This window comes from Mustela nivalis (assembly GCF_964662115.1).
Source record: "Mustela nivalis genome assembly, chromosome: 4".
NCBI classification, from domain to species: domain Eukaryota; kingdom Metazoa; phylum Chordata; class Mammalia; order Carnivora; family Mustelidae; genus Mustela; species Mustela nivalis.
This window is the reverse complement of record NC_139023.1, coordinates 108,089,890-108,104,492: the sequence shown is the minus strand read 5'-3', so window position 1 is coordinate 108,104,492 and position 14,603 is coordinate 108,089,890. Positions and strand designations below refer to the sequence as shown.

At 35.0% G+C, this 14,603-nt stretch overlaps 1 protein-coding gene across 10 annotated transcripts in view; it reads left to right on the top strand.

Moving 5' to 3' along the window:
- The window catches only part of RAP1GDS1 (Rap1 GTPase-GDP dissociation stimulator 1), a 149,871-nt gene that overhangs the window by 53,897 nt on the left and 81,371 nt on the right, over positions 1-14,603 (top strand). For 8 of the 10 annotated variants that reach the window (XM_082729106.1, XM_082729104.1, XM_082729108.1 and 5 more), the window contains exon 3: positions 7,871-7,993. In XM_082729106.1, the coding sequence (XP_082585232.1) occupies positions 7,871-7,993 (123 nt within the window). Of the gene's footprint in view, positions 1-7,870; positions 8,052-14,603 lie in introns of all 10 variants that reach the window. The other 2 variants (XM_082729111.1, XM_082729103.1) reach the window with 1 other exon arrangement.

Here is a 14,603-nt window from a genome sequence, read left to right as displayed (position 1 = left end):
CCAAGGTTATGGTGTTTATTCACTGAAATTGCTTCAGGCCTAAACTGATCGTTACATGGCATGGGATTCATCTGGCCAGATTAATTCAGATTGGTTCAGTTCATGTGAGCCTTGGTACTTTTGGTCCTTATTTTGAGGTGGGGAAGAGAGGTGTGGGAAGAGAAGAGACTTCTGTGTTGCTCTCCTATAAGACATGGAACTTGGGACAGCCATTTTTCTTCCATGGTACGAGCTCATGTGATAATGTCAACATACAGAAGAGGAGAGAATTGAGGAGAACTCAGAGAAAAGAAGCAGGAGCAGAAAACCATTCATGAAGCTGGCTATACTTTCAGATTTTACAATTATGTGAATTGTAGCTAATACATTCATCTATTGGGATATAATATTGGACTATATGGTAGTTTGTATTACTTGCAGTAGGTCCTCTTATATATAGGTTTTAAAATAGATTTTCTGTTCATTAAAGAATTCTAGCATATGGTATAGAACTTAGAAAACAGGGATGTCTGGGTAGCTCAGTTTGTTGGGTGTCTGCCTTTGGCTCAGTTTATAATCCCAAGGTCCTGGAATTGACTACTGCATCAGGCTCCTTGCTTGGTGGGGAGCTTCCTTCTCCCTCTGCCTGCTGCTCCCCCTGCTTGTGTGCTCACTCTTTCTCTCTCTCTCTTTTTCTGATAAGTAAATAAAACCTTTAAAAAAAGATCCACATTTTCTAGGGGGCCATATTTTCAGTACTTTCAACTTTTAAGTCAGTATTTTGATTATATACACAACTTTTACTATAATCATTAAAATACTTCCTCCTGGTGTTTACTTTCTCAGTAAATATCTTTTGTTTTTAACCACAGAACTCTTACTATTTTAGCAACTATTTTATGTCCTAGTTAGTTGTAATTTTAAAGAAAGTAGTCAAACTAGTAGATCTCTCTGCTTATTCTTGCAGTGATTTCCAAACACGTAACTTCTCCCACTCACACAGCTTTCATTATCCCTAGAATTGAAATGACTGCAAGACTATCAAAATCATTTATTGTAATTTTATAAAATGACTGTCACAACTTACTCTTTTAAGGAGACCTGTTTCTGATGGTGAGTCATTGTGTAAATGGGTCTTTGTTCTGCCCTCTTTCTTTCCATGACTGCATACATTTTCTTTCCTTTATATTATGTCCCTTTGCTTAAAATCCTTATTGGAGAAAAAAAGTTTTCACCAGTGAAAGAAATACCATTTTATTTATTTCCCATTCCTTACTTCCCATTTATTTATTTCCCATTCCTTACTTCATACTTCTATTTTCCTTTAGAAACGTTCACTTCTTCTTTGTCAAGCCCTTACTTTAATCTTATACTCAGCATATTCTTACATGTTTTAAGTCTGTTTTAAATCTGCTTCATTTTCTCTATACTTCCCTTTCCCTAAAGTTCCCTTTCTTTCCTTCAACCACTGCCTCAGTTTAGCTATCTCAAAATATACATTCCTTTATCACTCAGTTGTATTATTTCAGTTCTTACTCCTGTAAAATATGTCAAATAAAAGTATTTCTCACAAAATACCTTGGTGAATCTAGTCAAGGTATTGTCATCACCACATATATTTAAATAAATTGTGGTAGGAAGAGCACTAGACTGTAGGAACCAGGAAAACTGGATTCTTTTTCCTTTTCCAATATAATCTTACCATGTGGCCTTATTTGTAATGTGAGGAAAACATGACCTATAATGCTGTCTCACATGACTTTTTAAAAACTATTTAATTAAAATTAAATAGATAAAATAATAATATGTTTGAAATTGCTTTGAAATTTTAAAAAAATGCTCTCAATATAAATTTAATGTGGCTGTTACATTGGTCAGATACCATTAGAAAGATTGAATGGCTTTTAGTCAGTTACCCTTAGGTGAGGATACAGGTTCTGAGCAGGTATTATCTAAAGTGGAGGGCGTTGGTGTTTCAGAGAGGAGATGTGCAGTAGGAAGGTATAAGAGATTAATTTGTATTATTACAAGTTATTTAGTGTGGCTAGAGTATAGGATGTCAGTGGGGAAGTATCAGGACACAGGTTGGGAAATATGACAAGATTGTGGGGCGCGTCGCGGGGCCGGCCGGAGACCCCCACTAGGGGCTGAGCGGGATGGCGAGTGTCACGAACCCGGAACGCGCAGAGGAACGACACCAGGCTCGGGAGGTCTGTCGAAGCAGGATCTCGCTTTATTGAGCAGGGCAGCGACTTATATGGGGTGAGGGAAGGGAAGTGAGGTCAGCAAAGTGGGGGCCAATGGGGATGTGCCCTGTCGGCGGGAGTTGGGAGAGACACGCCCTGCAGGGGGTGGAGGCTCGCGGGAAACAGAACTGATGGGAAACCGAAACCGCCACTTTGGCGCCTTTGTGGTCGGCCATGTGGGTTCCCGATCCGGAAGAGAAGGCCACCCGGCGCCATCTTAGCCTCTGGGGGCCCAACAACAGATTCGCTTGGCTGTTACATTAAGTGCTGTGGTGGATCATTTAAAGATTTCAGTAGAGGAGTGACAGGAAATTTACATTTCTGGAAGTTTATTTTGTTATCACTCTAGGTGACAGATGGGGGATGGTAGCTGAAGTTAGGGAGACTCTTCTAGAGGCTATAGGATCTAATAAAGGTAAGAACTGAGAACTTACGGTGACCTGGATATGGAAAGGATGGATACAAAAGATGCTAGTGAGATGGAGTCTGTGGAACCTGTGCTCTGATTAAGTGTGGGTGATAGAAAGGCATTTACTAAAAGTGACACCTTTATAATCACTCTAGGGCTTTCGGCTTAAATGGATTCCCTGTCATTCACTGAGATAGAGACTAGAATGAATTTGAGTGAAAAAGGGTAAATTTGATTTGGGGAGTATTAAATATTAAATATTTATGGCCTATGCAAGTACAAATTCTTTGCTTTCAGTTGGATAAAAGAAGAGAGGATTTGGGAGTTGTCCGTGTGGTACTCTGACCACATTTGATGAAATGATGGCCTGCATTTGGGTTAGATCGCCTAGACACAGGGTCAGGTCTTTTGTTATACCCTATTCTAAAAATCCACCCCTTGAGAAGTAATACATAGTTCCCTAGGGAAGGAGGGACATGGCCCTTTGAGCCATGAGTCATATTCCTGGTCCTTGGAGTCAATCTAAAATCTGAGTCTTTTCTTCATAGTCTGCCATAAGGATCCCTTGGATGTGAAGATACCACTTCTTTATTGTTCCTATAATTCTAAGTAAAACTTCAGTCACTTTTTATTACTCTAAAACAATACTATCCATCTAATTTTTTAAATCTAATAGTATTATAGTAATAGCAGTCATTATTTATATTTTTCTGACTTGGAGTTTGCTATAAAATGGTTTTCAGATGTTTTCCATTAATTTATTCTCATGTAGCCTACCTGCCGACATAACATCATAAATTTTAGCTTATCTTAGTAGCATGCCTGAAAACCTCCTCTTGGTGTTTAACTGTAAAGTCAGTTAATTTAACATATTTACTTAGCAGCTTTGTTGGGAATATTAGCCTTTCTGGAAGGAATTATAGGTTCCTTCTCATTCCACTTACTCTCTTCTGCTGGATTATTTATTGGCTCGGAGAAGTTCTATGGGTAGTGCTTTAACTTCTCCTAGATGGCATTGGCATTGTATCCTGGCTTCTTCCTTTTTTTTTTTTTTTCCTCAAAGATTTTATTTATTTATTTGACAAACAGAGATCACAAGTAGGCAGAGAGGCAGGCATAGAGAGAGAGAGAGAGAGAGAGAGAAGCAGGCTTCCTGCGGAGCAGGGAGCCCGATGCGGGGCTCGATCCCAGGACCCTGAGATCATGACCCGAGCTGAAGGCAGCAGCCCAAACCACTGAGCCACCCAGGCGCCCCGTATCCTGGCTTCTTGATTTACTCTTCTTTCAAGTTTCTCTGACCCGATTGCCTGCTTTTCTTGTTCTTTCTTTTCACTGCCAGTTTCATAACTAAGTTACCTCCTTGCCATGAGGAGGTGAGGTGGAGTGTGGACATAGGACTGCGGGGACAGAATGAGTGCTTGCTGAACTGCAAGGCCACTGTGATGGATAGAACTCCTGCAGTCACTCCCACAGATATTACTGTGGAGTAGCAATTGTCCTTCATATATGGGGTTCTTCAAAATTCAAGGACTGCCAGCTGCCTTTAATTTGTAGGCACACTCAAACATTTCTATGATGGCACCTAAATGTGAAGGGGGAGAAAGATGTTGAATTGATTCCTACAAACATTTAAAAGGAGTGTAGTTAAAATGTCAATAGTAGTCTGGCTAAAGATAATGAAAAGTCTACTTCTTTTTTTTTTTTTTAAAGACTCCTGATCCATAGTGCAAGGTTTCTTTACAAGTAGTCAATCATTTAGATTGCAAACACTAACCACTGACTACTTCTTAATGTTCTTTTAAAGTTATTTCAGGAGTGCTCACAAATACCTGAGAACATCTTTTCGTTCACAGATAAATATTCCTTTTGAGGTGCAATAGAATGCCAGTACAGAAGGTAAATATGAAGTGAAACTGAAACTTTGTTATTATTTATTGTACAGTGGTATTTTAGTGATAAGCAGTATTTCGTCATGTTTTTATGTGAAAGGAAAGAAGTTCATTTTCAGCTGTTTAATTTAAATTTGAAACCTACGTAGAAATCCACATGCTAGCAGGTTAATAGGATACCTGTTAGATTTTTTTCTAAATTGTATATCAGATTTATATGGGAAAAAAAACCACCATTGTTTTCCCCTTTTATTTCTCTGACAGTAGCATTAAAAAATTATTGTTCACAAATCTTCACTCATTTTAGTAGAGCTATTTACCCAATTCCTTGGATTGTAACCTGTGGCAAGACTCGCTAGAATATAAGGAGTTGATACTGCTTTTGTTTCCTTTTTCCCCCCTTGCCCTTGGTAGTTCAGCTCTGATGTTAAGTCATGCTTTCAGTTCTGGTTAAAATGAGACATGCATGGGTGATTTGCACTTAACTGCTCGCCTCCACACACACAAATGCCTAAGCTTCACATCTAATCGTGATTCATGCCTTATGCCAGACTCTTGCTGTCATCCCAGCATCAGCAGATGGTGGGACAAGACCCCTGGGGCAATCTGCCCCAGCATTCTGGGGTTATACATCTTCTGGTAGCAATGGTCAGAAAAGGAAGGATTTTAAAATGGCAAATTGAGTTCAGTTCTTTTTTGACTTCTTGGGAGGAAAAATCAATTAATGAAAATTTGGTGTCCGGTTTTTAGGTGGTATCTTAAAAACTTATTTTTTAGTTCAAGAAACAAAATAAAAGCAAAACATTACATTGTATTTTATAAATATGGTTGCTAAAAGACAGCTTCTGTGTTTAAGTCCCATCATAGGTAGTTTATGTTTCTCATAATCTGAATTATAAGAAACATAGTAAGAAACTGCACACAAAAGGGCAGGTTTCCTCTATCATGCTTCAGTAAGTTTTCTGATCTAAAAACAAACAAACAAACAAACAAAAAACCATTGGATGCCAGGTAAAACACATGTCAGTTTGGTTGTGTCATCAAATCTGAATTTTCTGTTTATGCTCTGTGATTAGTATGATCTAGTGACTTTAGACAAATTTACATCATTTTTTGGGGCTCTCTTCACTTAATAAGGTGATTTTTAAGTATCTACAAAATTTCCTTTTTCTTTTACTACATAAATAAAGAAACTAAAATAGTATTTGCTGTATGAAAATGTTATAGGCTTATGGTAGCAACAGGAAGTGCATGGATGGAGTTTCAACACTGGATAATCTTAGTTATTTGATCTATAGTACTAATGTTTTAGGTGAGCACACACATATAACTAGTTGCAAATAACTCTTTTTAAGATAATAAATCCATGGAAGTATAATTCTCCATGTAAATTTATATTTCTTCAGATCCATTTCACAGTTCTAGCTTCTTTTGATGATGTTAAGAGAGTGTTAAAGGTTCTTTAGCTCAGAATCCTGCATAGTCAAGGGGTGCATGGAACAGTGGTTTTTAACTTTTTTGACCAGACTCTATTATTAAAAAATGCATTTTACATGGAGTAGTACATGTGCATGCACGTAGTTCAAACCAAAGTTACTGTTTTACTTTATTCAAAATTTTTTTCTATTCTTTTGTTGTTGCAGATGTTAATTCCATTTCTCTTAAGAAATTACTGGTTCTTGTTCACCATGTCAGAGTTCCTAATGGATTGGAACTCACAATTTGAAAACCAATATACTAGACAATCAGCATAAAAGTATAGTATAGTTTATATTTCTTAGTATAAAGAAATACATTACTTTTGGGGAGTAGGTTCTCAGATTATTAAATATGATTTTCCTATTCTGTGTTGTTCACAGCAGCTGCCATTTACTTAAAAGGTCTTTAGAGTTCCCTCTTATGTGTATGTATATCCAGTGCATGTAAAGGATATAGGGACCAAATTTAAATTGGATGTTTTAATGAGCTTAATAACTCTAAACACATGCCATTCCTCTTCATGGTTTAGAGTCAGATAGTAATGTTAAGTTTTATTTCCTTGAGTTTTTCTTCACTTCTATCATCATTCCAGTATTCTTACTGTCTTTAGTATGGCATGCTTTCACTAACAGGTCCATGAGTGGCTTGGTTTCATAGAAAGCCAACTTGTATTTTAACAAGGAAGGGAAAGAAGTAGGGGACTCTTATATTTCTGTATCAACAAATAGAGTTCTGAATACCATGGCCTTATTGCTATTTACTATTTCTCTTCATTAGTGGTCATTCGAATGACTGATATGAAAAACATATTAGTCATTGGAACTATATAGTCTCCCCTGTATAATTCCATATAAAATGACATAAGGTGAGTTTTTTGCTCCTTTAATTGCCATTAAAAAATTGCTCTAGCATTGTAGGAAACCATAGAAATTATATGTATTGTATGTATGTATGTGTGTGTGTGTGTGTGTGTGTATATATATATATATATAATATATAATATATAATATATAATATATAATATATAATATATATATTAAAAATGCCCTTAAATGTGTGTGTGTGTGTGTGTGTGTGTGTGTGGTGTGTAATGCCATTAAAAATTTAGAAGAGGGGTTCCTGAGTGGCTCAGTTGGTTAAGCATCTGCCTTTGGCTCAGGTTGTGATCTCAGTATCTTGGAATTGAGCCCCATGTCAGGCTCTCTGCTCAGTGACGAGTCTGCTTCTCACTCTCTCTCTGTGTTCTCTCTCTCAAATAAAATCTTTTTTTTTTTTTTTAAGATTTTATTTATTTATTTGACAGAGAGAGAAATCACAAGTAGGCAGAGAGTCAGGCAGAGAGAGAGAGAGAGAAGCAGGCTCCCGCTGAGCAAAGAGCCCGATGCGCGGGGCTCGATCCCGGGACACCGAGATCATGACCTGAGCCGAAGGCAGCGGCTTAATCCACTGAGCCACCCAGGCGCCCCTCAAATAAATAAAATCTTAAAAAAAAGAAAGAAAAAGAAAAAGTTCAGAAGGGAAGTAGAAAAAAAAAGCATTTCTAATCTGAATAGACGAGGTTGGAACTAACATTGAAAAGTAAATGTGGTATGCAGTGGTATATTCAGAAAAGATTCCTTTATAATCTGACTTTAGATAGACAGAACATTGTATTATAAAGTGTTTTGTGCAAATAAAAACTCAAGATAAAAGGAACTTGTTGAATTGAAGATTATAAATATATTTATACTTATGTAAATGTATATACTTGAATGTACATTGAACTAATTTCTGTTATGGATGGTGCAAATTCTTGAAGACTTTCTTATAGATAAAGTTGTCAGTATTAGTGTTGAAGATTTTCATTTCTTTGTATGTATCTCTTACAGATATAGAAACGAGTGAAAAAATCCAAGGAAGTGGAATACTTCAGCTGTTTGCAAGTCTGTTGATTCCACAGTCTTCCTGCACAGCCAAAGTAGCTAACGTCATAGCAGAAGTAGCCAAAAATGGTGAGGTTTTCCTCAAGAGCTTTTCTCCTGGGAACATCTTCAGTTTTACACCTCACTTGTCAGTATGTTTTATTAATTTATGTTTTAATTTTATAGATTAGACATTGTCCCTTTCCTTCTATTTTTTTTTTTGTTGACTGTTTTCCCATATAATTGTTGAAAATGACTATAGTGACAGTCATTCTATTCATACATTTCCATTCCTTCAGAGTAGAATTAAAGGAAAGTACTGCTAGTTCTTTTCACATCTGTGTCATGTATTACTTTGATAATAGGATTCTTGAGCTTGCTATTGAGTCATTCATCTTTATTGTCACAGGAGACCTCACCTTTATGTTGTTTTGCATGTGTATATGTTGGTCTGTATTATACCCAGATAAATTTTCCTTTTATTTGGGGCAGGGGGTCTAACTGCAGCAATACAGCTGGAATAGATGTTCTGTATTCTGTACTCACCTCCATGAAGCACATTTATTTCTGAAGTCTTCATGTAAGAATACTATGGAAAAATCTCAAAGACAGCAAAACTTAGATTATAAAGTAGCTAATCCATTCTAGTAGAGATGGTTTCTATCTAGTGAGAGATCTGTAGGAAGAACTGTATTTTAGCAGATATATTTGCACGTGTTTATTTCAGTTTGAGAAAAACACTGACTTCTTAAAGCAGTTTTTAAGCCTAAGGGCAGGCCATACTTAATGTAGTATCTTTAGTGTGCCTCAATTTTTGAAGTTTGGTATTATTTTTAGGACTTTTACTTTAGCAATTTGCATATATTATACTTCAAAGAAAAGAAATTTTTAAAAATTCTGGCTTCATTTGTATAATGTGTATGGCAAATGGCCTTGTAAAGTATCAGTATGTGTTGTTTTTTGCCCAGTAAAACAATTTGTTAATTTGTGTTACCAAAACAAAAATTGCAATGAAATTTTTTCCTTTGTTTAGAGGCTCTCAAAATGTCTTTCAAATACCAATGAAGTTCTATATTGGTACATTGTTTTTTAGTTGTTGGATGAAAACTGACATCTATTGTTTGTATGTCATGTGTAAGCTACTGTAATTATGTAATCATTATGTTGCCCTTTGGATTTGAGCTGGTCATAACTGTTCAGATTCCTCGTGATAGGGGAATATTTCGTGTGCTTCAAGCAGATTTGAACCCCTCCAAATAGACAGTGATTACCCTGGGATAACAAAAAACTCCTGAAGCAGATCTAATTTGAGAATGGAACCCCTTTAGATGGTGTTTGTTAACCTAGACGAACCATTACCTGAATCTCCCTTAGATGCAATACAGCTTGATTTTTAAGATCAGATGGTTCATTTTTAACTTCATGGGAATTACAGTATAGATTTCCAGAAATCAGTGTTTTCCTTAAAATCTCTTCTCTTAAGAATGAGTCTACGTACTAACTATAACATATATTCAGAAATTTTGGATAGTAAGTTTTTGTGAAATGAATGCTATTCCTCTATGATATTTCTTAATAATATTACTCCTTTTAACACTTTGTCACAGTTTCATAATAATACTCCTGCTATAGGTTGCTGCTAGTAATACCCTAATAGAAGACAGCTATGTTCTAAAGACATAATAGAATTTTTAGAATTTATACTGCTAGTCAGAGGCTTGTTACAGCATATCACTAACCTCTACTGATTAAAATAAATGGAATACATTTAAATACTTATTTCTTGCTTAATCATTACATTGTTTTTGTAAGTGATTGGCTGAGAAAGTAAATTAGAATCTTCTTTTAAAAATATATAATATCTTCAGAAATAGAGCATGATGCAACAGAGTACATTGATTAGGCTTGTCTTTCTTCTCTGTTAGGAACTTGACAATGAAAAAAAGATTATATGAACCAGAGTTAAAAAGAGATTGAAAGTTGATTTGTTCGTCTTCCCTCTGCTGCAAATTTTGTGTAACTACAGAGGAGAAATATTAGCATATACTTCTTAGATTCAGATTAATCTTAAAATATAATTATGTTTACTCTTGCACATACAAAAAACTCTAAAAATTAACATACCTGATTATGTACTAATGTACAAAATCCAGAGGATTAGCAAGAAGTTTCATGAGCAAGTGTAATGTAGGAGCATAGCTATGAGCATAAATTACAGTAAAAGGTTTTGATACCTTTAAATAAAGTATTCCCCTGTATAATATACTTAAGACAGATTTGAGGCAAAGGAAAAATAAGCAAGATAGGAATTATCTATCCTCCTTTTCAGAATTGTACTCTCAAGGTATAATAATAATAATTTCCTAAAACCGGGTGCTGCTATTAATGTGCCTGGTTGTGCCAGGTGTTTTGTATATTATTTCAAATTCTTATAAGAACCCCATATGAGATGGGATTATTTTATGCACATGAGAAAACAGGTTAAATACCTTGCCTATCTTTACAGAGCTAGTAGGTGGTAAAGCTGGTATTCAAACACTTACATGATAATAATTGGAACTTATGCTTCTCCTTGTCTCTTCTTCTTCTTTACTTCTCTTCAGTAAATGAGATTTTATGATAGAAGTAGAAAGCGTACTAGTGGTCTTAATGCAGGGATAGCAGCATATGACCTGAAAGATTAGGCTGATAACTGAAGTTAAAATGTGTAAAAAGCAAACAGAAGGTGAACTACTTTGTGTCTCTTCCTCTACTCCTCCAAAACACTAGTTGCCTGCCTTGGACCATCAGCATCAGATTCACTAGGAACTGATTAGGATACAAATTGTTGGATCCTCCCACTTGGACCTACTGAATCAGGAACTCTAAGACTGGGGACTGCCGTCTGTTTTAACAAGTCTACCAGGTGATCCTCATGCCTATAAAGCTTGAGAACCAAATCACAGTCTAAAATGATACAGAATCGGTAATTTGGATCAACATTATGCTTTTTTCCCCCATCCGTGCTTTATCAGATTCTAAAAGTGTTTATCAAACTTTTCTCCTTGAACGCTCTGAACAAAAGAGTTCCAAGTGTACAAGTGGTGGAAAAGCCACCACTAGAAAACTGGAATTCTCCTGTTTTGTCGTATAAATTTGTTTTAATTTTGCCCTCTACTCCATAACAGGTATATATTTATTTTAGTATTAAATATATGTGTATGCTCTAGAAAAGTTGTTGAATAAAATTGATTACCTGCTTCCAACCAATAAAGTTTACCAGGTTGTCAAGTAGCTTTAAGTATACATTGATATTGCAGTGTTGGAAGCTTAACCTCAGTCATTTTGTAAGAATTAGTTACAGTTACCAGTATTAACTTTTTTTTTTTAACAAAAGGCAATACAGTGTAAATTAAAAATGTCAATTCAGCAACCTACATGTGAAAGCCACTGGTTCCTATGTATTCACACCTCATAGTTGTCCTTGTTCTTCTAATGAAAAACATAAAAAACTAATAGTTAATAATTATAGGGAGGTTATTAGAGAAAATTCAAACTTAGAATTCACATTACTATTTAGTCTAACATTAAAGTAGACTCTAATACTCCATATGTTTTTATTAGGCTTATAGAGTTAAAAAGTTTTAGTAAAATAGATATATTTCCTTTAGGCAGCTGAAAATGAGGAAAGTATGTACATGTAAGGATTTAATATTTGATAAGTAGATATAATAAAAGCAGATTTTATAAAAAAAAAACTATGATTTTCATCACAGTACTGTACTTCACTATGATGCTGAATGAATGTGTAATTCAAGTAGGTTTGGAAAAGAAAAAGCAAAAAAGAAAGGAATGTTGCCGGGTGCTTGGGTGGCTCAGTGGGTTAAGCCTCTACCTTCAGCTCAGGTCACGATCCTAGGGTCCTGGGATTGAGCTCCAAGAGCCCTGCATCGCATCGGCTCTCTGCTAAGCCGGGAGCCTGCTTCCCCCTCTCTCTCTGCCTGCCTCTCTGCCTACTTGTGATCTCTGTCAAATAAGTAAGTAAAATCTTAAAAAAAAAAAAAATACTGGATTCAGAAAGAAATAGAAATATTCTATCAAACATTTATTGATTGTTTCACTATAATCAAAGGAAAAAAATACTCTTCAGTAGAAATCAACTTTATGTTAATAAATTTGGGTTGATATTAATACAGAGCAGTGCCTATTCCTTGAAGCTCTATATTGAATTTCTATGTTGAAGTCCACACATTATGCAAAAAACTAAATGAATTTTATCTTGTATAGACGCACATAGAAGTATACAAATACTTAGTGGCTTCTTCTACTGCATAGTCAGTGTCTTCACTGACTATGGTTTTTAACCCACTGAGCCACCCAGGTGCCCCCTGACTATGGTTTTTTCACTCACTGTCATTCTGCATGTATCTCAGTTTCAGCCTTCCCCTGACAGTCCTTCCCTCCCTCCTCAAGAACTTTTCAGTTCTCTGGAGTTCAAATTAAGAAGAAAGGGTCTGATTTTTTTTTTTCCCAGTCCCTTGCTATTGTCCTTTTTAGCAGATTTTTGAACTAGAACATCTGATAGGCTATTGGCCAGCCGGTATATAGTCTGGCCTCAAGTCAGAGTCTCACCAGCTATGCTCAGGTAACAAGTTCATGTAGTATGAACTAGGGGTATGTGTGGTGGGAATCCTGTGAACAAGGATGACTGTGACAGCCATTCATTCTATAACCTCTATAATATTATATATATAATATGTATAAATTAATGTGTATTAAATATAGTATTTTAAACATATTCCTTGTAAGTTCCTGGTCTATTTTTACATATATATAAATAAATAATGTATGTTGAATATAATATTTTAAACATATTTCTTATAAGTTCCTGGTCTATTTTTACATATATCCACCTAAAGGAGATAACTTTATGTCTTTAAAACTAGCTAAAGAGAACTGCAGTCTGCAGTTAAAAAGCAAACTGACTGAAAAGCAGAAGGTTTTAGAAGGGAGTTTGCTTCTTCCAGGGACTGGCAGTCTTGCCTTTACACTGAAAGCCAAGGAATATACTAGTTTTATTTTATTTAATATATGCTTTAAAAAAAAAATGAGGTACAATTGACCTACTAATGGTGTTTGTATGCTTTGGTATTTAAGAAAAAGTTTAGAACAATTTTATTTGATTCTGTAATTTTCCCATAATTATTTACTCTCTATTATTGATTGTACCATCAGAATTTTGAAAGCTATGTTGGTATCATATAGAACATTAGAGCATCAAAGCAAACAAAAATAGTAACTCATCAATGTTGCCATTGCCTGAAGCATAGCAACAACAAACCAAAGAAGCAAAACAATAAAATACAACAGCAGTTATGAAATAAGAAAAGAGAAATAAGGGTCCAAAGGAAATGAAATTTATGAAATAAGAGTGCAAATCAGACTATTTGTAAATTTCTTATTTTAGTAGTTATTTCACTGTTGGAAACTAGGCATAGGGAAAGGTAGAAAAGATAATGAATATCTATCTTCAAGTTGATTAATTTGAGTTGGTGACATGTTATTTTAAGATTTGAAATATATAAAGATCCCAAGGAGATCATTAACTTAAGAGGTAGACAAGTAGATTGATATGTCATGCCCTATAGAAGATGGTCATTGAATTCTTGAAATTATTTAGAGCATAATTCATTTTCCCAATAGGAAAAACTCCCAATATGGAGTTTAAAAAAAAAAGAAAGAAAGGGGAAAAAAAAAACATCAACAGTAGACTTAAAGATTAGCTTTAGAAGTAAGAAGTACTTCTTAAATCTTGGAAGTTTAAATTATAGAGAGTTTTCAATAATACAGTGGTAAGTAAGTAAGAGATGTAATAGGAATGCAATCTTTTGTTTAGGTAGAGAAGAATACCTCTGTGACTCATAGCTATGTCATGGGTTAAAGAAGTTGTTTCAGACGTAACAGCTCACATAACAGCCTTATATGATGTGCTCTAGGAATTTGAAAATGGAGAAAAAGAGAGGGAAGATTTCTTATGGTGGTACTTGTGGAACAGACTAAGGAGTGAACCCCCCCTTGAAAATAATAGTGAAAAGACAATGATTTTTTAATTTAGTAGGATGGGTTATAGGATGTGGAATTAGGTCTGTGTTGACTAAGTTCCTTGACTTACAGTACGTCTTGATGTCCAAAATGATGGTTCCAATATTGATTATTTGGAGAACTTTCATTAATTGGTATCATTATTATCCCTCAATTTTGTAATAGTCCATCATGAGACACTATAAAAAAATTTATGTCTAATAATCATGACTATGATGGTATCATTGGGAGACAATGAAAAATGTGTTAGAAGTATAAGAAAACTTAACATTTGGTATTTGAGACCTATGAATTTATGGGTATAACAGCAGATGTGAGTGATCCATAAAAACAAAAAGTAGGAATTAAGGAATAGATGATTCTACCAGGTCTTAGCAATTGAAAAGGACCTATTATTTGTAATGATACACTCAAATCTTTTTAAAAAATATTTTGTCCTTTTAGAGAACATACAGTGAATAAAAAGAGAACATGTGAAAATTTGTACAATTTGATGGCTTAGTTTATAACTGTAGTACTTTAATTATCAGGTTCATGGAAGGAACATTGCCAAGTGTTCCTGTCATCATATATTGCTTCCCAAGCACATTCGTTATTATAAGAAAATATTGATCAATTA